The following is a 19,953-nucleotide window of genomic DNA, read 5'->3' as shown; positions in this document are numbered from 1 at the left end:
CTCACAGGCACCCCTCCGGGTGCCCAGACTGCCCCAGCCTCCCTGGAGGCCCCTGCTGGGGCTAAGACTTGTTCTTCCCACCCCCGCCTGGGCTGTTCAGAGAAGTAATTTCTCCTCAACCAGCTGGATTTGAATATGGAAGCGATTTGTAATTACTCCAAGTCCTCCCGGGCCGGCGGGCGGGCAGCATTATCACCAGAGTGAGTCTAGAAGGGCAGGGGCTCATGGGAAAGGAGGTGGGAAATCCTGATGCAGGAGGCACTTCCAGAGAGAGGCTTCCACAGGTCTGCCCTAGTTCACCGGCTTCTGCACAACCCTTGCAGGTCCTGTGTGTCCACCCAGCTCCCACAGCCCTCCCACAACAGCCTGCCCTGAGAGCACCCCTTCCTTGGGGGTATGAGGTACCAACTGTGTCAGTCCCTCACTCTGTCCCACCACCTGTCTCTTCTAGGGCACCCATCGATGTGGCTGAATGAATGGGGTCAAGAAGTCAGAGGGTTACCAAGAAACAAGAGAAACAGACAAAAACGCTGCTGTCTCTTTGCAGCCAGCCCCTCCTATTACCCCCTCACCCAGCTGGATCCTGGAAGCGGGGGGAGGGGGGCCTTAGGGATCCAGCTGCATCACATCTGCAAGAGATCTGCCTGGGTTTCTCTGGGCTCTGGGTCTCTAGTATGCAAATGATCATGAATATTCATAAAGAAGGAGGCAGGCTCTCTGTAGGGGAGGAAAGGGCTGGAACTCTGGAGGACAGGGTCCAGGAGACTTCTAAGGGCCACTCCTTGGATTCTTGTGGGCAACCCATGTCCTGACCGCTTTCCCCACTTTTGCCCACCTCCTTGAGACCCCAACCCCAGCAACCCTATTGTCTCTTACAGCAAGGAAGGGACCCAGTGGTTCCCAACCTGTTTTGCAGCTGACCAGGCCCATCTGGCTCAGCTTTTGTAGTGCAGCTGGGCCTTCAAACCCAGATATGCTGGGGTGTGTTTGAGGGTGCTAGCAAGAACCCAGGAACCTTCCTGCCAGTGCTAGGCCAAAACACTGTTTTCCCAGGGCTCCCACAGGGAAAGAGAAGGTGTCTGCCCAGCCCTCCTCCCTGCTTCCTATAGCCTCATAAATTACCTTAAGGTGACAGGTGAGATTCCTTCATCGCCCCTTATTACCTCCTTCCATTAAAGTCGATAATCTCTCATAATCGTTCACAACACCTGTCACTGACTGTTGAATGGGGAGGGACAGTGGAAAGGAACCAGGGAGAGTTCTCTGTCCCTTCCTGGTACTGCCCCTGGGGATATGTGAGCTCTTCCATCTTGCCCCAGTCTTGAGGGTGACAAAACTCCAGAGATAGTATTGGGAAAAGTGGGATTGGGATTGGGAGGACCAAGGAGTCTCCTGCCCGCCCAGGATTGGTCCCCTCCTGGCTAGAGAGCTTCAAAAAGTATGCCCGGAAACCATCCCACCCTCATTGCAAAGCTGCCCCCTGCTGGCTTCTCAGACCAGAGCCATCAGATTAACCTACTTGTTTTGGCTACCGTGGTGTGTCCCCAGCCAGCCCACCTTCCTGGTGGCATGATGCCCAGGCCACAAACCGCCTGACCAGGGCCCTGAGCCACAGGCCTCTCCTGGGTACTGCCTGAACCATGTGGGCTCAGGCCCCACCCAATGGTTCCTGGGCACCGTGCCAGGATGGGGAAGGGGTGGGTCTGTGCAACTCTGCTGCTTTTACACAAACAGATGCAACATGGGGGCGCCCCTGGCACAGGGAAAGGCACTTGTGGGAATAGATAGGGACTCAGGAAAACATGTAATACACTGCACACGTGTAGCATCCCCGTGCCTAGGGACATGCAACATTGCAGCGTTTACGCCAGAGTATGCACTGAATATGCCACACTGCAGTGTACATATGTGGCTCCTTCGTGAGTTACCCACAGCATTCAGCACACATGTGGCACCTGTAAGCTTGTGCACGTATAGCATCCCACTGCACAGGAACAAGCAACACGCGATCAGAACCAAAGCCTATGTTAAAACACCGTTCATATGTGTAGCATTTGCATGCACCGAACCAAGCAATGTTGCAGCGCACACGTAGGGCACCTGTATGCATATGCAAAGTTCAGGGCACATGAGCGGCGCCTGCATGCACAAGGACATGCAATATGCGATGCACACGGGGTGGTGGTGGGGGGAGCAAATGCTTCAGCTTCCAGAGCCCAAGAGACCCTTGGCTGCTCTAGATGCCTCTGGCCTGGGGTATCGCTGGAGGGGCCTCGCGGATCGCCTCACTCTGCGGTCCTGGAGGCCACGGGCGGGGCGGGGGCTTACCCGGGGCTTCTCCCGCGCCGGCGCCTGGGGCCCAGGGCGGGGAGGGGGAGGGCGCGCTGGGCTCGGCTGGCGCTGCTCCCCCTTTAACAGGAGGCGGCGCGCGTCGCCCCCGCCCCCCCCGCCCCTTCTCCCGCGGCTCCTCGCGCCTGGCCCGGCGCGCGCCCCCTCCCGGGCCCGGCCCGCGCAGGCGCCGCGTCCCGTCTCGGCCGTCACTCGGCCCGGCGCGCGCTGCGGGCAGCGGCCGGAGCGGCCGGAGGAATCCGGTTCGTTGGCGGCGGTAGCGGCGGCGCTCGGAGACCGAAGAAGATGCGGCATGGGTTTTTAGAGCTTGGGGCTGCGGCCGCCGCCCGCGAATAGGAGGCGGCGCGCGGCGCGGGCGGTGCTCGGGGCGGGGGAACGGGGGGCGGCGCGGCGAGGAGGCGGCGGTGGCGGCGGCAGGAGCCCGCGCCCGGCCCGTCGCCCGCCCGCCCGCCCCGCGCTGTTCCACGGCGCCTTTCTGCACCCGCGGCTCCGCGGAGCGGGAGTCCCGGCCCTCCGCGCGGCTGCAGCGAGCTGCCCTGCGCCCGGCCCGGCCCCTGCCTTAGGGATGGCAAACTTGCGCCCCGTGGCCGCCTCCGCCGCCAGCGCTGGCCCCCGCTCCTGCTGCTGACAGCGCCCAGGTGAGTGTTCGGCCCCAGACCCTCACCCGGCCCCGCACCGAACCCTCTCGGCGCGGTACTGAGTTTCCGCACCAGCCCGCACTCGGGGCGCTTTTCTAAACCCATCTCGGCTGAATTCTCCCTCCGCCCGAGAGTCTATTCAACGTTCACCCACCCGTCTTTTTGGGAACTCCCAAGCCTGGGGTCTAGGCCCCCTTCATTTCTGGTGAGTCCTTTTTCTGACCCCCTCCCCCAGCCTGGATCGACCCTTTATGGTCTATGTTAAACTCCCTCCCCCCGCCCCGCCTTTAGAATCCTGACCCAGACAGTCCCCACATCGCTGTCTCGAGTCTTTCCCTGTCTCGGCCCCGATCCGGGCAGCGCGCCCCCTCATCTTGATTAGAACCCCTCTCACCAACCTGCAGCTCCACTGTCTCCCCCCTCCAACTCCCCTCCTAGTCTGGATGCCGGACCCTGGTCCTCTCCTCCACTTCATCTCTGCCGAGAGTCGTTCCTGTACCCTGACCATGCTTCCCCTCTATTTCTGTCCCGAGTGCCCCCTCCCCCATATCTGCCCAGAGTCCCTCCTTCCCTCGCCAATCTCTGCTGCAAGTCCCCTCCCCCCCAGCCTGGAACTGGGGCTGTGTCCCCCATGTTTTCCCCAAGACCTTTCCCTCTGGCCGAGATCTCAACTGGACCGGCATTCCTGACTCCCGTGTTCATCTTTGGCCGGACCCCTCATCCCTCTTCTCTTAATGCTGGGCAAAGAGCCGGGCACCAGACGCACCCTCCCGCAACCCCGGGGGCCGGCATGATTTGTGGATTGTAGGCTGTGAAGTTGGTGGCCACTCCCGCAATGGGCTCGGTCGGGGAGAGCACAGCCGCGGGAAGTCCTCCGCGTCGCGGCCGATGCAGAGCGGGCGACCGGGTCTGTTGCCCGCGGGGGGAGGGGCGCCTGGGCCCAGAGATGCTGCCCGCCTGCCCGCCTCGCCAGCTGCCGGCCGGGCCCCTTGGCGTCCTCTGGCGCCCCCTGCCCGCAGCCCAGGACCCGCCGCCCCTTCTCCTCCCGCGGGCAACCCCGGGTTTCCGCAGCCAGAGCATTACAGCGGCTGCAGGACTGGCTCTGGGAAGTCCCTGGGGATAAGAGTGGTGGGCAATGCTGGGTATCCCCTGGTGCTAGCGCTGACCAAACACTCCTGTTGTCAGGTTCTATGTTTTGAGGATGGGGAGGGGTGGCGGGTTCATCCCAGCATCAAGTCAGGAGCCCCTTGAACGTCAAGCACAGACCGGCTGGACTGGCCCTTGGCTTCAGGACTGTCTGGATGGGCTTGTGTGGGCTTAAACAGGGGTCTCCAGGGATATTCTGTCCGTCTACCTCATGACACTCCCCAGGGGTGGGGTAGAGGCAAAGGTGGGCTCTGTCTGATTTGGGCACGGAGTAGGCTTTTGGGGAATCCACCTGACCCTGGGACAGGGTAGGCATCTGGGGAGCGTCCAGAGCTGCACTGCCACAGGGGTGGGAGTCAGTGTGGACACTGCACAGGGTATGTCCTGGTGAAGGTGGTTGGGAGATGAGGAAGTGTGTGCCGAGATAAGGCAAGGGGTCTTCTCCTCTCCTGCCCTGCTTAGCCTGTGTTCCTCCTCCCTGATGCTCTTCCCCTGTCATTTTTCAGAAAGGGACTGGTGTTTGTGTGGGGTTGGGGTGGGGGTAGGGAGGTTTGCCCCATGGGCACTTCCCTAATACAAAGGGCGGTCCTAGATGGTCTCTGCTCCCTTCTCTACCTCTCAATCCCCATGTCATGAAGCTGAGAAAGTAGTTAGGAACTTGGCTTTTGGTCAGATGGCTGACTTGGGTTCAAAAGCTATGTGACCTGGGCAAGCTATTTAACCTTTCTGAGCCTCAGTTGACCCTCTGTAAAATGGGTCAGTGTTCACTTTCTCATATACTTGTTGAGAGAATGAAATTAGATTGTTCGTATAGTGTCTGGCACCTATCAATTAATAATGGTAGGTGGGTTGGGCGGTTTGTCTTCACTCCAATCCCCAGGATAATAAAGACAGAAAACACCTTCAGCAACACCCTCCACCCGCTATGAATCCATGGGGCCTGTGACTGTTAGTTACCCATCTCTCCTCAGTAGTTCTGCAGCATTCCACTGGATCTCTCTGGCATCAGCTCTGGCCATAGAGGCAAACATGAACACCAGGCCAAGGTCTCTGAGGTCTAGGTTCAAGTGTAAAGGCTGGGAAGGTGGCATCAGTACAGAGAAGAAACCCATCAGGACTCCCAAAGGCCCACTGTGGGAAATCTGCCACTCTGGGGCTAACAGGAGCCTCTACTTCCTCCAAGGCGATCAGACACCACCAGGAACTTTGCAGGGCAGTTAGCATCGCAGGCCGGAGTTAGGGAACGACCTGGCCTGAGGGTTCAAGGAGTTTGAAGAGACCTGGCTTTGGCCTGACTGCACAGTGAACAACCGGCAAGGGAAAAGGAGGGACGGAGGGGGGCGAACCCGTGGCGTTCTGCTCCACTGGAAGTCCTCTGGGCAGTGTGGTCGGACCTAGGTCCCACGGGGAGTGGCAGCCTCCCAGCCACCCGCCCGCCGGGGCAGCCCTGACACAGGGAACAAAAGCTTTCGGTTCCTGTAGCAACCGCGGCTCCAGCTGCTGCAAAGTTCCGGGGAGGCGGGCGGAGGGCGGCTGAGTCACCGCCCCCTCCCCTGCCGCCGTGCAGCACTGCACCCCCCGCCCCCCCGTCCCCCCCCCCCCCCCCCCCCCGTCTCGGCCGCCCCTCGTCCCCTCGGTCAGTTTGCCTTTCAAAATCTCCTTAAGGCGTTCAGGAGGCTCCCCACTGGAGTCCCGCTCCTCGTGGCAGGCGGAGCCCGAGAGTGGTGCGGAGCGACCCTCGGTGTCAGTCAGGGGCAGAGGGCCGCACCGAGGGCACCAGCTCCCCGCGGTCCCGCCCACCAGCTCCAAGGCAGGATGGCGGGTGCGCGCCTTCCTGTGTGCCACAGCTTCGGGAAAGGAGTCCCTGAGCACCCTGCCCTCCGGTCGGTGCTTGGGCAGAGGACCCGAATGGGGGTCCCCGCCTGCGTAGTGGCCCGGGCTCGGCCGGGCAGCGAGAGCAAGGGAGGGTGAGTGACGGGCGGGCGAATTGGAGCTGCCAGGTGGATAAACGCGACGGATGTGTGCGTCGCCGTGCCCCCCCCCCGCGCCCGCGGCCAGGGCTTGGGGCTCCCGGCAGCCCAGCGTCCCCGTTCGCAACTGGCCTGGTAGACCCAAGTCAATCTCGGGGATCCTGGACACCGGCCGTGACCCCGAGGTGCCCCTTCCCTGCCGCTTTATGCAACACCCCCCCTCCCGCCCCAGCCTTATCTTGGCCATTTAAAGCCTTGGATTCCTTTTTTGGTACAGAAGGGGAATCTAAGGCTGGGCGGGCCTGTGGGGTCTGAGAGGAAGGGGACCTGAGTGTACTAGGACAGAGTGGGATTCTGGAGCTTGCTGGGGTTCCTGAACTGGAGGACAGGGTTCTTGAGATTGAGATTGCTGCAGGTAACTCTTCACCCATGTCAGCCCGGAGAGGTCCCAAAGGAGGAGGCCTTTTGACTCTTTCCATCAGCCTCATCTGACCTCAGGAAGTTCTTCCTTCCCTGCTTCTCCTCTCTAGCTCTTGTGCCTTGGGTGTTTGTTGTCTTCCTGGGCTCAAAGTTGGCAAAGCCACTGTTAGGGTTCAACCCAGTGAGCCTTCCCAGAGGCTGTGACTTGGACCTCAGCAGGCAAGAAGGGCGCTTCTGTGAGGTTCTGAGAATGGGGGTGGGGCAGGAAGGGAACTCCCTTCTGGGGGTGGCTTAGGGGGAGGACTCTGGGCCAGTTGCCCCAGGTCAGGCCCTTGCCACACACACACATCCTGGAGGGTCTTCAGTGAATCAATGGCTGTCTTTGACTCAACTTGGAATTGGATCTTTGTCTTATTTTGAGGGGTGGGAAGAGACATATAAGAAGCCAGCCGAGCACCCCCAACCCCCGCAGCAGGATGAGGGTCATGCACACCCAGGGTGAGGTCTCAAAATGCTGGAAGGAGACTTAGTGGATGAGGAGGCTTGGGCAGCGTTTACAGGTGGCTCCGTTCTGAAGAAGCCAGGCGGTGGCTCTGGAGGTGTGGATCTCATGCTTCCTGATGGGTTGGCGGCAGCAGAGGTACCAGGCTTCAGAGACACAGGGAGGGGCAGATCCCACCTGATCCTTAGCTGTCATATGCTGAACCTGTGTGTGTTCACACTTGGGAGTATGTGTACATCTCTCTTTGTGTGTGCAGGTGTGTGTCTCTACATTGGCACATGTGTGGGCACTCCTGTGAAGTGTGAGATCACGCATCTGTGGTTTTCACCAATCTGTGTATGTCTGTGTGTGCTCATCCATTACAGCACCTATGAATGCCTGCCTGCACATATGCCTGTGCTTGCTTGCTTTTGTGTGTGTCTTTAGGGCACAAGGATGTTCAAGCTCACGTCTGCTAAGTTGCGGGTATGGAGTGGGGAAGGTTCCCTGCCCTGAGGGAGAGGGGAGGTCAGTTATAATGAGCCCCCACCTCTTCTCTGCTGAGCTGTAGCCATGGCCTGAATTTTGCAGCCTGCTTAAAAATAATTGGGGGCAGTAGGGGGGATTGGATGTCACTCATCATCAGCCGCTGGCTTTGCTGGTGCCACAGTATGCTGGGTGGGTTGAACAGTTTGGGACAGGCGTGATGTGGGATAGGGAAGGTCATGGTTCCCCTTTTTTTAAAGTTCTGATGAGGAGTGTTGGGGAGACCCCAGACTGTTCTGGTTGCTGGTGGCCTTTGGAGGAGGGTGGTGCTGCTCCTCCTCAGTGCCCTAAGCTGGCCTCCACCACCCTCCTCCCACCTCCTGCATGGCTGGGGAGGGGCAGGTGCTTGTTTGTGTTTGTGACTGGGCTTAGGCCTGGCTCAGAGGAGCAGCATGTGGGGATCTGGGGCATGGAGGAGTGTCGTGGATGCTGCAGCAAGGGGTGGAATGATAATTGCTGCCCGCCCCCTCCTACTGCTTAGAACTGCCAAGGGGAAATCTGTCCCCAGGGAGCAGCTGTGTCTTGGGAAAATCTCCCGTACCTGTGTATTATCCTATGCCTGCCACTCAGTTCCCAGAGTGCATAGCTTGTCCATTTGGCTTGAATTGTGAGCCACAAGCAAAGGGAAGGAGCAAGGGACTCCTGGTGGGAGAAATAAGGGCTGGAGCCTCAGGTCCTGGATTCCAGGCCCAGCTGGCCCATTCTTGTGTCATTTTGAGCAGGTGGCCTTCCTTTTCCAAGCCTCATCTTTTCTCCTTTGATGTGGAAGAGCTGGGCTCTAGGGACCCATTCAGGGCTCTGAGCTGTGCTGTGGCTGGGAAGAGGGAGCTCTGTGGGTCACTTGTGGGGTAGGCCTAGAAATGAGGCAGATTCAGACCTCACTCCAGGCTGCATTTGCCGGTCAGTGGGGAGGAGCCTGGGAGACTGTGGGCAGTGGTTCAGCCTGGCCTGGTGGGTGGGAGGGCACCTGCATCTCTCTCCTGCTCAGCTCCTATCCCCTCTGGCCTGACTGCCCTGGGATAGGGTCCTGGACATCATCCTGAGCCTAGAGTACAGTCCCACCTGCTGGCAGCTCAACTTAGTGCAGCCCTTTAAGGGAAGGTACAATTCTATAAACTCTGGTCCCCACTCAGGAGATTGAAGACTATGAGGTGAACCCCAGGGAAATAGCAAAGGATAGGGGTCATGGTGAGCTGGTGGCTTTAACAGGGGTAGCAGTCCTTTGCCAAGCCTTGGAGGATAATCCCATGGAACAGGAGAGGAAGAGAGAGGCTAGAGGGGAATTCCTGTGCCCATTGTGCAGAAGAAGAAACTGAGGCTTGCCTGGTCAGTAGGTGGCTGGTTGTGCTGTGCCTCAAGCCTAGCATGCCCTTGCGGGATGTCTGTCTGCAATGTTCCAACCAGGAAACCCACAACAGTGACATGCTTGATGTTCACGCTGCCTCCCATGGGCTTGGCTGGGTTGGGCATGGCCCCTGCATATTGGCTAACTCCACCCCTTTCTTCCCACTCAGTGAAGCACGAGTGAGAATGACATCGTTCCGGGAATAACCTTGAATTGCTCTGATTTATAAAAAAGCAAATCGTTGTCAAACATCAGCACTTTGACAATTACTGTTGGATTACGCATGACACTCCTCACAGCTGATCACGACACGCTGTGACTGAGAGCAACAGTCATGGGGGATAAAGGTTTGGTGGTGGGGATAGCGCTGGAGCCCAACGTCTGGCCCAGATGCTTGTGGTTGATGAGCCCCATGGGAGGAACCGTAGGATGACAGTGACAACACTAAAGCCTTAGGTGTTAAGGTCTAACAAGGTCCCAACATTCTCCTGAGCCCACCCTCATCTATCTTACTTCACCCTTGTAGGAAACCTGTGAGGTAGGTACTGCCACCACTCCATTCTACAGGTAAGGAAACTGAGGCTCAGAGAGGTCAAGTCCCTTGTCTGAGATCACACAGGTGGACCTGAGTGATTGACCAGATGCCCTCTGTGTTCGATGGCCAGGGAGGTTCAGAGCCAGCTATGTGGGGACCCACTGACCTTTGTCTTTTTCCACAGGGCAAGGGACATAGGATGACCCCAGCCTGTCCCCTCTTACTGTCTGTGATTCTGTCCCTGCGCCTGGCCACCGCCTTCGACCCTGCCCCCAGTGCCTGCTCCGCCCTGGCCTCGGGTGTACTCTACGGGGCCTTCTCGCTGCAGGACCTCTTTCCCACCATCGCCTCGGGCTGCTCCTGGACCCTGGAGAACCCTGACCCCACCAAGTACTCCCTCTACCTGCGCTTCAACCGCCAGGAGCAGGTGTGCGCCCACTTTGCCCCCCGCCTGCTGCCCCTGGACCACTATCTGGTCAACTTTACCTGCCTGCGGCCTAGCCCTGAGGAGGTGGTGGCCCAGGCAGAGTCAGAGGTGGGGCGGCCAGAGGAGGAGGAGGAGGCAGCCGCGGGGTTGGAGCTGTGTGGTGGCTCAGGCCCCTTCACCTTCCTGCACTTCGACAAGAACTTCGTGCAGCTGTGCCTGTCAGCAGAGCCCTCCGAGGCCCCGCGCCTGCTGGCGCCCGCCGCCCTGGCTTTCCGCTTTGTTGAGGTCTTGCTCATCAACAACAACAACTCCAGCCAGTTCACCTGCGGTGTGCTCTGCCGCTGGAGTGAGGAGTGTGGCCGTGCTGCAGGCAGGGCCTGTGGCTTTGCCCAGCCAGGCTGCAGCTGCCCTGGGGAGGCGGGGGCTGGCCCCAGCACGACCACGCCTCCTGGTCCTCCTGCTGCCCACACCCTGTCCAATGCTCTGGTGCCTGGGGGCCCAGCCCCACCTGCCGAGGCCGACTTGCACTCGGGAAGCAGCAATGACCTATTCACCACCGAGATGAGATATGGTGAGTCTGAGCAAGGGCTGATGGGATGGGGTGCCTAGGGTGCTTATGGTGTCTGTTAGTGTTCATCCTGGCAGATCCCAGGCCATTTGAGCAGTCATTCACAGATGTTACCTTTGCTCAGCCTTGTCTGGATGTTGGGGTCATCAGAATGGATCAGGGTCAGACCTCAGTCTGGAAGAGTGTGCAATCTCGGTGGATGAAGAGTACAGATGAGACAGTGCAGTGATATTGGAACCCAGGAAGGGACCCCCCTAGCTGGGCAGCCAGGGGCGGCTTCCTAAAGGAAGTGGAGCAGGAACAGAAACCCAAGGGACAAGTGGGGGGAGATGGCAAAAGAGTAGTGAGGGCATTCCAGGCCCCAAGCTTGGAGTGGCTGTGGCAGGCCCTGGCACCGCAAGTTGACAAGTTTGCCTGAAGGCTGGAGTAGGCAGGGAGCAGAGATATACTCCTGCCCACACGGGTCAGTGATTTTTGGCAGTGTCCCAGGGTCAGGGCAGAAGGAAACGAGGAAGAGTGTGCCTGGGTGAAGAGGTCTGAGCTTCCAGGCTGCCTTAGAGGGCTGGGCTGGCTCTGCTCCCAGCATCCCCTCTCCCCTTGTGGGCCCATGTCTTCTGGGACGGAGACCGCCAGCTGCTGGAACTTCCTGCTGACTGGGCAAAAGCTCTGCAAGCCCTTGAGTCCTGCCTGCTCCCGCACCACCCCAGCTCCTATGGCCATGACCACTGACCTGCTTCCTGAAGCTTCAAAATCCTCAAGCTCCTTGTCTGGATCCTGCATGCCTGCTGAACAGTGCTGTGCTGGGGACTGGTCAGGGGGCCTGGCAGGGAACAGGGGTCAAGGACATGGGGGCGGGAGGGAGGCAAATCTGGGAGCTGGTCCCCATAGAGGGTGCCCCTCGCCACCCTGAGCCTCAGTTTCCCCATTTGGATAACAAGTGCTGGTCTACCTACGAGGGGATACAAGGGTGGAAGTCAGGAGGGGCATCTGGGTTTCATGAGGGGTCAGGGGCTTCATGTGAGGGCTGCAGGGAGGATTGGAGGGTGTGGCCTGTCCCTATCCCTGCTTTGGAGGCTAGAACCCTGGAGCTGGGCACTGCTTTTAACTCTTGCCTTGAGTAACAAAGGCATCAGTTTTTTTGTCTGTAAAATGGGGAGATATCCCTGAATTAGTTAGAGGAGGTGTTATAATGACAGTAGCCTCTCCCAGTGCTTTGGAAGGGGGACTTCTTGGTTACCCCATGAGACATTTGGCATCATGCCCATGAATGGTGAGTGCCCAGTGGCCTTGCTGTGGCCTTTCCCAGGCCAGCTTGGCCTCTTAACAGCAGTCGATGAAGCCGTCCGAGTGACAGCCAGGCTGTGGGCAGGTTACAGGCCCTGGAGGCTGGCCTGGGATTTAGTGCCTGCAGGAAGAAATTGAATTTTGCTTCTTTGTTGAACATCGGTGGAGAGCGCTAGGCGTATATCAAGAGGTTTATGGCTCTTCCTGAGTGGCCGCCACTGCCCGTCACTCTTGGGGGCCTTCCCCATTCTGTTTGGCAGAGGGCAGGTTCTTTTGTCTGCCTTTCCCTGTGGTCCACTGGTCCAGTGGTCTGCAGTGGATGAAGCAAGGCTCTGCCCTCATGGGCAGGCACCTCTGGGCAGGCTGCCATGTGGAGCCTGAGCCAGGAGCCGCCAGCTGGGTTTGGTTAAAGCTGGAGGCAGGAGTTGGTTGGAAACTGGGGTACCACGAGGGGTCAGAAGGGCTGGTGGTGGGAAGGCCATCATCAGAGCCTCTGCAGGGACCTTGGGGACTGGAGGTAGATGGAGACTAGATGGCTGATTGCTCTTGGGCATGAGGCCTGGTGTCATCTCTGAGCAGGGAGCCCTGAGCTGGTGCTCCAAGCTGTTCCCAAGTCTGACCTGTGCTCTTTCCCCGTCCTACTTGGCATGTCTCCATGTGGTTGCTTTTAAGGAGGGCTCCTCTCAGGAGTTGGCATGGGACAAAGTGGCATCAGCCGGCATAAGTGACCTCAAATTGCACCCTGGTACCAAGAGCTGGCTGGCTTAGCCCCTTCCTCTCCCCTGCAAGCAGGAGGCTCTTCCGCTCTGCCACCTCCTCCCTCCTGTCCAACCTTCCTGATGCGAGAGATGGCAGGCACATGACTCAGTTTGTTGCCCATGTCAGGGTGTGTCTGCAGGTGTGAGGCATCCTCAGGACCTGGAGGATTCTGTGTTGGTGGCAGTGCCACCTTTGCCAAGCCCTTGGACCCTCTCCACATCCTCCATCCATGTCTTTTACGAAGCTCCCTGAGAGTGGGCTGGCTCATGGAGCTGCCAGATAGTGAGACTTGTGGGAACGGTGGTGACAGAAAGAGTGCGACCTTCAGGCTACCCCTCTTCCAGCCAGGGGCAGAGGAGCTGGGTTTACCTACCTGGCACACCTGGGAGCTGCTCAATAGCAAGACCACGGAGGGTGAGCTTGGGTTGGTACTGAAAGAGCAAAGAGGCTGGGGACTACGGGCAGTGACCGAGTGAGGTGCCTTGGCCCTCCTCAGAGCTGAGTGCGTTTGACAAGAGGGTACAGGCGCCTGTTAATTTCACGCAAACTGCCTTTGATAGATCTCTTGTTATTTTTGGTGAGTTGAGCCATAAATTTGTGCCATCTTGCTGCCGCAATCTGTTAAGTGTGGGGAAAGGAAGAAAAGGAAGGCAGGCAGGGAGGAGCTCGCGCAGCACTGGCACAGAGGCTGGCTGAGGCTGAGGCTGGAAGGCGGGTCACAGAGGTGGCACCACACAGAGGTGGCACCAGCTGCGGAGCCCAGCTCCTGAGGACTGGCCACCAGCCTGTAGTTCCGTTCCAGGCTTGAGGAGGTACCAGCTCCTGGGGATGGCTGTGCTGAATGACACTTGGAGGAAGAGCCCCCATGTGCCTCCCTTTCTTCTTCAGCTGTCCTCTCTGTCCCCTTGGGGCACTCTCCCATCCGTGACTGGGTGCTGCTGGCCCATCTGCTCCATCATCCAGGTTCTATTCTTGAGGTGTGGTTGTCAGGTGAGCCTGGGGTCTCCTAGGAGGTAAGAGTGGGTTCTGACCCCTACTCTGCCTCTGTTGGTGTGTGACCTGGACAAGGTGCTACTCGCCTTGGGACGTCAGGATCCCCCGTTCTCTGTGCATCACTTCCCTGGTCCAGCATTCCAGACCTTCCCAGCTCTGCCAGAGCTCTGCTCAGCCAGATGTTTTAGCCCCATCCTGGACCCAGCCTTCCCTGTACTCTCCTACCCTTCCAACCTGACACTCCTCCTTGTCCCCTGAGCCCCCTGCTTTCCAGTCTCCTTGCCTTTTCTGGGGCTGTTCCCCACCCTGGAGTGCCCTCTGCCCTTAGTTTTCCAGAATGCCTCATCCTTTAAGCCCAGCTCAACTACTGTCCCCTCCAGGACAGGTTCCATTGCTCCTTTTGGCCAGTCTGGTCTGGTGCAGGAGGTGGGGTCCCCTGCCTATTCAGGGGACAGGCCTGATAGTGAGGAGACAGGCCCCCTCTCAGGACAGGGTGGGGGAGGCCTAGCACATGGTGGCAGCGGTGTTTCCTGGAAGGTCCTGTTTGCCCAGGTGTGTGCCACCCGAGCACTGCGTTCTACCTGAGAACGAGCAGTGCGGCTCAGACTCCCCCAGGCCTCTCAGTGGGGACTGAGTTCCAGCCAGTCCTCACACACGTGGTCATGTCTTGATCAGCATGGAGGCACACTTTAAGCCCTGCAGTGCAGTGGAATGACCACTAGTGTACACAGATTTGAAGTGGCCCAGCCCTGGGTTCAATTCCTGACCTCACCACGGCCTTGCTGTGTGTCCACGGCCAAGTTATATTTCACCACCTGTAAAATGGGGATAGTGAGAGGCATTCCGCCATCAGGAATAGTGGAATGGGGAGAATTACACTTGGGAGCGTGGGGAGTGCTTAGCACAGTGTCTGGCTGTCCTGGTCTGTCTTCTGTTGCTAATGACACAATACCAGGGAATGGGTAAGCTGGAAAGAAAAGAGGTTTTTGGCTCACAGTTCTGTTCCAAGGTCAAGGGCTTACATCTGGTGATGGACATCTGGCTGGCAGAGTCCTTAGGTAGTGCAGGGTATCACATGGCAAGAGACAGGGTGTGCACAGGTATAGAAAGCCACCAAGATTCAATCCTGGGGGCTTCACCCTGATGGCCTTTCCTAACCCAAATCACCTCCTAAAGGCCCCACCTCTGAACACCATAGTGAGATTAAGTTTCCATCTTCTTACAACCTCCCAATGGGGATTAAACATCAACACACAAAGCCTTGGGAGACATGTGAACCCCAGCACTTGGCACATAGTAGATCCCTGACAAATGGATGCTGTGTCATCATCATTTAGTGTAATAGGTCCAACAGTTCATGGGCCAGATGTCAAGGGAGGATCAATGGGGGACTGGGCCCCAAAGGGGCGAGAAGGCAGTCTACAGGAGGTGACTTTGAGGTGGGTTTTGAGGAATGAATAGGAACTCACTAGCCTGTGACATTTCTCCTTAAATTTAATTACTTTGTAAATTTAACATATTAAAAAGAAATTTCATATCGTTAATGGAAAGAGAATCACTTATCTGAAATAGAAGATAACCAAAGAAGCAACCACAGTGAAAAACAAAGAGAGTTATTCAATTTTAGCTGGCTGTTTGACTTTCCATTTGTTAGAGAAATTCGCACGGGGTGGGGACGTGTGAGAGTCTGGGATTACACAGAGACTTTATCTGTCGTGGAGTTGGAAGGATTAGAATCAAGGTGCCTGTATAACATGTCATCTCAGCTGGGATACCTGAGGGTTTGATGGAAGGGGTGGGCACTATTTATTACATCTGGACAACAGGCACAAACCCCACCATCCAGACACATCAGCCACTTGTCACCCTGATTCAGAGACCTGGGAAGAGGCTAACTTCCCCAGTCTGGATATGGCGTATCTTCATGGCTCGCGTGTAAGCCGTTCCACGTCCCCGCCCCAGGCTTCGGGAAGCCTCACTCTGGAGGGCTTAGAGGCAGAGGAGACAGCCTGCGCAAGAGTGTGGGGGTACCAAACTTGCGGGTAGGAGCTATAAGAAGACGAGTTGCTGGGTGACATCCCGAGTGCTGGAGACAGGGCCAAAGGCTAGGACTGCCATCTCAAGACACTGGGACCGCATCCTGGTGACCTGGGGCTTGAGGCAGTGAGAGAAAACTGGGCACTGTGGAGGAGGCAGACTGAGTCAGATGGTCCCTGTTCTCCAGGGGCTTCTGGCCACATGGGGGAGGTGGCAGTGACCCAGCCAGCCCTGGTGGGGGGCTGGGGGTAGGTTCATGGCCCGAAGAAGAAGAGTCGTTGGAAGGGGACTGGTTTTCTGGCTGGATGCCTGGTCTCGCAGGGATTCCCAGTTACACTAGACTGCAGCGGGGGAGCCTGGAGATTTCAAAAGCCACCTCCCTCCCTCTCCCATTGTACCCCTGGGATTCTGATGCACCGTGAGGTACAAGGTGCCCTGCTGGCGCTGGGGAGCCATAGAGGGACACAGCAGAGCCGTGTTTCAGGGGACCGGTTGGTGCACGCGCAGGGCTCTGTGGCCAGCCTCAGGGAGGATGTGAAGAGCCTTGGGAAGGGAGTGGTGTTTCGTAAATCGCCACGCTCTCTTCCCGTGGAAGTGGTGATTATTGTGGTTATTTTTAACACATTCATGACATGGGAGGCTGAGGGGGCTGGACTGCATGGAGTTGGGGGGAGCACAGCATGGCAGGTATCCACTGTCCTGCTCAAGTGGCAAAGAGCCTGCACACCCTGCCTGCTGATACCAGTGGTGAGTCGAGGGTGGCCCCTGTTGGCTGGGGTGGAGGAATCCCCAGGAATATCTGGCCACGGATGTATCATGCCTGGCCGCCCAGAATCTAGGTCCTCTGTGCAAGAGGGGCACTGGAGATGGAGGCCCTCCCTCAGGGAGGAACCCAGGATATGTAGAGCTGTCACAGGAGCCAAACTGGGGACGAGGCCACAGAAGAGGGGGTCAGCATACCCAGACTTCTGTGTGGCTCCAGTCTGCCCTCCCCTGTCCACACGGCCTTGCAGAGTGCCTGGTGCCTGGCAGACAGGGGAGGACAAGGGCTGGAGGGTGGCTGCTGGCTGTAGCAGCAGGGAGCCACTGAATGCTCCTCAGCAGGGAAGTCTTGTGGCCAGGGCTGGGATCCCAGAGGATCATTTTAGGCCACAGAAGAGATTCAGGCTCACGTGGGAAGAGAGGGGAGCAGATGCACAGAGGAAAAATTAGAAACTGTATGAAAGCAGGGTAATGGAGGCAAGGACCAGGGTCCAGTGGGGTGGGAGCTCAAGACGAGCTGTGTCGGTCAGTCAGAGCCGGTCAGGCCTGCAGAGTCGCAAGCCCGGGTGCAAGCCCACCCCGCCTCTCCCCCATGTGAGACCCTGTGCCTTGTTCCTCCTGAGTGAAATGGCGGCACTGCTTCTCACGAGGACGAGACAGGGTGTCGGCGTGTGCGTGGTGACTGGCACCCGGAGTTGTTTAATCAATGTTACCTTATCCAAAACAACAAAAGAGGGTGTCAGGTGTCAAGTAAGGACACATGTCCCAGGCAGTGGATCCGCCTGGGCCTGGGCCTGGGCCTGGGCCTGGCAGCTGTGGGGGCGGCTGATAGATTGCAGGTCTGTGAGCGCCAGGGCCCTGGTCCAGCGAGCCTGCCGAGCAGAGGGGCTAGGTGGGCCACTCAGGGCCCTTGGGTGCTCATACCCTGCTGGGTCCTGCTTGTCCTCCGGGACTCTGCCTGCCTTAGCTCCTCCACAGGCTCATCCCGATCCAGGCCGAGTTGCCTGGGGCCTGTGCATATGTGTGAATGAGTGTTTGTTGCAGCAGATGCCACCTGGTCTTATCTGTCTTCTTCCCCTTGAGGGAGAACTGGCTTTCCCCTGTGGGGGAGTAAATTGCTGGCTTCAGCTGAGGGAGCTGGGGTGGCGGGTCGGGGGAGCCAGTCTGTGTAGGCCTGGATTGTGCCTTCCCCTCTCTGACCCAGCCCCAACGGCTGGGAGAGGGACCCAAACCCTGGGCCTGGGGCAGTTTTCAAATAGGGTAAATTCTGGAAACCACCAGTCCTACTTCTGGGCATATCATGGGGCTGATCAGCAAGTGGTTGGGAGTGGAGGACATGAAGGCCACAGGGAGCAGGGCACATCGTGACAGGCAGGTGAGGCTGGTCTCTGGCATGTCCTAGTTCAGTGGGCTGTGGAAGGGGTGACATCTAGATCTGGTGAAGGGCGGGACACCTAACAGGAGCCGAATGAGAGGAGGGTGCCACATGGTCACAGGCTGAACAGTCCCTAGAGCGCCTACTGATAATTGGGTGTCGCCTCAAAGGTATTCTGGGTGGAGGGCTTCGGGGGCCCTACCCGGAGCCTGTCTTAGACTCCCTTCAGTAAAGGCTGGCATGTCAGGCTGTGACGCTCCTCCGCCAGAGCTGAAGCTTTGTAGGGAGTCAAGATTACAAATATCCGTTTCTAGTGACCCCTGCTGGGGGGAGCCAGGGGCAGGGCATTCGTTAGTGTTTGTTTATTGACGTTTTTCTGGGCCAGGCTCTATTCGTGAGGTTAGGGAGATGAATCACAGACAGCTTATCTCAAAGGGCTCATGGTGGGGAGAAGGGGCTACTTCAGACAGAAAATGGAACCATCTGTGATGAAAGGGCAGGTAGAAGGGGCAGCAGGAAGGCTTCATAGAGGAGAGGTCATCTGAGGTGGGTTTTGAAGGCTGAGTAGGAGTTTCCAGGCAGAGAAGGTCGGGAACAGCAGGAGGAGATTGGAGAGGAGGTGAGGGTCCTACTCTGGATGAGCTGAGTTTGAGGGTTAGGACAGCAATGGCGCCCGGGAGAGGCTGGGCTGGCCATGGTGACTGGGAGCATTGGTTCAGAGGGGTGCATTAAGCCGTGGGGGTGAACATGCAGTGAGAACAGGACAAGTGTGGCTGCCTGCTGTGGGAAGTGGCAGTAAAGTAGACTGGCCCAGGAGACCAGAGCAGAGTTGTCTCCATAGAGAGGCGAGAGGGAGCCGGAAGAGTCTGGGAGGGCAGGAAGGGTCAACAGGGTCCAGCGAGAGGAGGCCTGTGAAGTGTCCACGGAAGTCGGCAGTGAGGAGGGCGTTGATGACTCTGTCAAGAATGGTTTCAGCAGAAAGATGTGGGCAGCAGCCAGACTGCAGAGGATCGACAGGGGAGGTGACATTTGAGCCAGGAAGTGAGTGGCAGGTGAGAAACTGGCATGCCAGCTGGGGACCACTCACGGGTGGTGGAGGGAAGCCAGAGGACAGTAGTCAGAGGTGGAAGGAGGGTGCAGGGAGGGCCTTCCAGGATGGGGGAGGCTGGGTGGGGTCGTGGGCTGCCATAGGGAAAGGATGTGAGGAAAGCTGAGAGAGGGGACAATGGAGGAGCCCTCCCAAGAAGGTGGATGTGCAGGGGCAGGCCAGGCACAGGTACTGGCCTTTGCAGGGGGTGGGCTGCAGCAGAGCTGGGAGGCGGAGAGGTGTGGCAGGAGATCAGGGCTCCTTCAGGTCCTCGCTCCTGCTCTGCATGGCATCATGGCTGAGGGAGTGGGAGGAGGGGACTTGAGGGAGGTCACCATGGCTGCAGAGGGGAATGAGGAGGGGACAAAGAAGGAACGAAGCCGAGAAGGGTGGCCGAGAAATCCTGGGCACCCAGAAGATGTGGAGCCCCTGAATCTGTCGCGGTGCCAGTTGGCACAGCTGTAGATCCTTCAGCCAGCCTGGGAGTGGGAGTGGAGGAGGTGGCTTGTCACAGGCTCCAGGCTGGGGACTGCTGAGCAGGCGTGGTAGAAGAGATGGATGGGGGAACTGAGGAGCTGGCCCGGCACCTTCTCTGTGGTCTGGTAGAGGCAGGGTTCACAGTGAAGCCAGGGGGGACCACAGATGCTGTTCCAAAGGAGACCTGGTGACCTGGTGGGGGCGGAGGGGGCTTAGTGAGAAGAGGGGAGATGACAAAGATACACCAACATTCCTGCCTTCTGGGCATTCGCCACATGCAGGGCGTGGGACCAAGCACTTCACAGCCTTCTGTCAGAGGGCCCCTAAGGTGGGGCATTATGAGCACTGCTTTCCAGAGAAGGCAGGGTCAGAGAGGTGAAGAGAGTTGCCCAAGGCCACACAGCTGGTTAATGTCCATGCCAGACAGGATCCAGTGTCGCTACCCTGAGGGGTCTGGGTTTCAGGGGTGGTGGAGAAGTTTCAGGGATGAAGTGGCTCAGGTCCTGGGACTGGTGGTTAAAGTGAAGGGAAAGGCCCTTGATGAGACTGGAAGCAGGGCTAGGGGCCCTTCAGAGCTCCCTGGAGTTTGCTGGAGGGTGGGTGGTCATGCTGCAGGGCTTTCTCTAGGCTGCAGAGCCTGGTCTGAACAGCAGGGGGCAGGAGGAGTCCAGCCCTCTGGGGTCCCTTCAAACTCTGGTGCCCATTCTGTGCCGATCCAGTTTTCAGAAATAGGTGAGAGCCTGGGGTGGGGAGG

The 19,953-nt window shown here is 58.2% G+C and overlaps 1 protein-coding gene across 8 annotated transcripts in view; it reads left to right on the top strand.

Moving 5' to 3' along the window:
* The first annotated feature begins 2,760 nt into the window (after nucleotides 1-2,760).
* Nucleotides 2,761-19,953, top strand: part of Adgrb2 (adhesion G protein-coupled receptor B2) — a 35,517-nt gene continuing 18,324 nt past the window's right edge. For 3 of the 8 annotated variants that reach the window (XM_034636213.2, XM_027937610.3, XM_027937607.3), the window contains exons 1-2: nucleotides 2,762-2,987; nucleotides 9,615-10,428. In XM_034636213.2, the coding sequence (XP_034492104.1) occupies nucleotides 9,630-10,428 (799 nt within the window). In that variant the 5' untranslated portion in view covers nucleotides 2,762-2,987; nucleotides 9,615-9,629. Of the gene's footprint in view, nucleotides 2,988-9,614; nucleotides 10,429-19,953 lie in introns of those variants that run through there. The other 5 variants (XM_034636212.2, XM_071617586.1, XM_027937611.3 and 2 more) reach the window with 3 other exon arrangements.

The sequence above is a fragment of the Marmota flaviventris genome, chromosome 10 (assembly GCF_047511675.1).
Source record: "Marmota flaviventris isolate mMarFla1 chromosome 10, mMarFla1.hap1, whole genome shotgun sequence".
NCBI lineage: Eukaryota > Metazoa > Chordata > Mammalia > Rodentia > Sciuridae > Marmota > Marmota flaviventris.
Note: the sequence above shows the minus strand (reverse complement) of the source record. Positions and strands in the feature narration are given on the sequence as shown.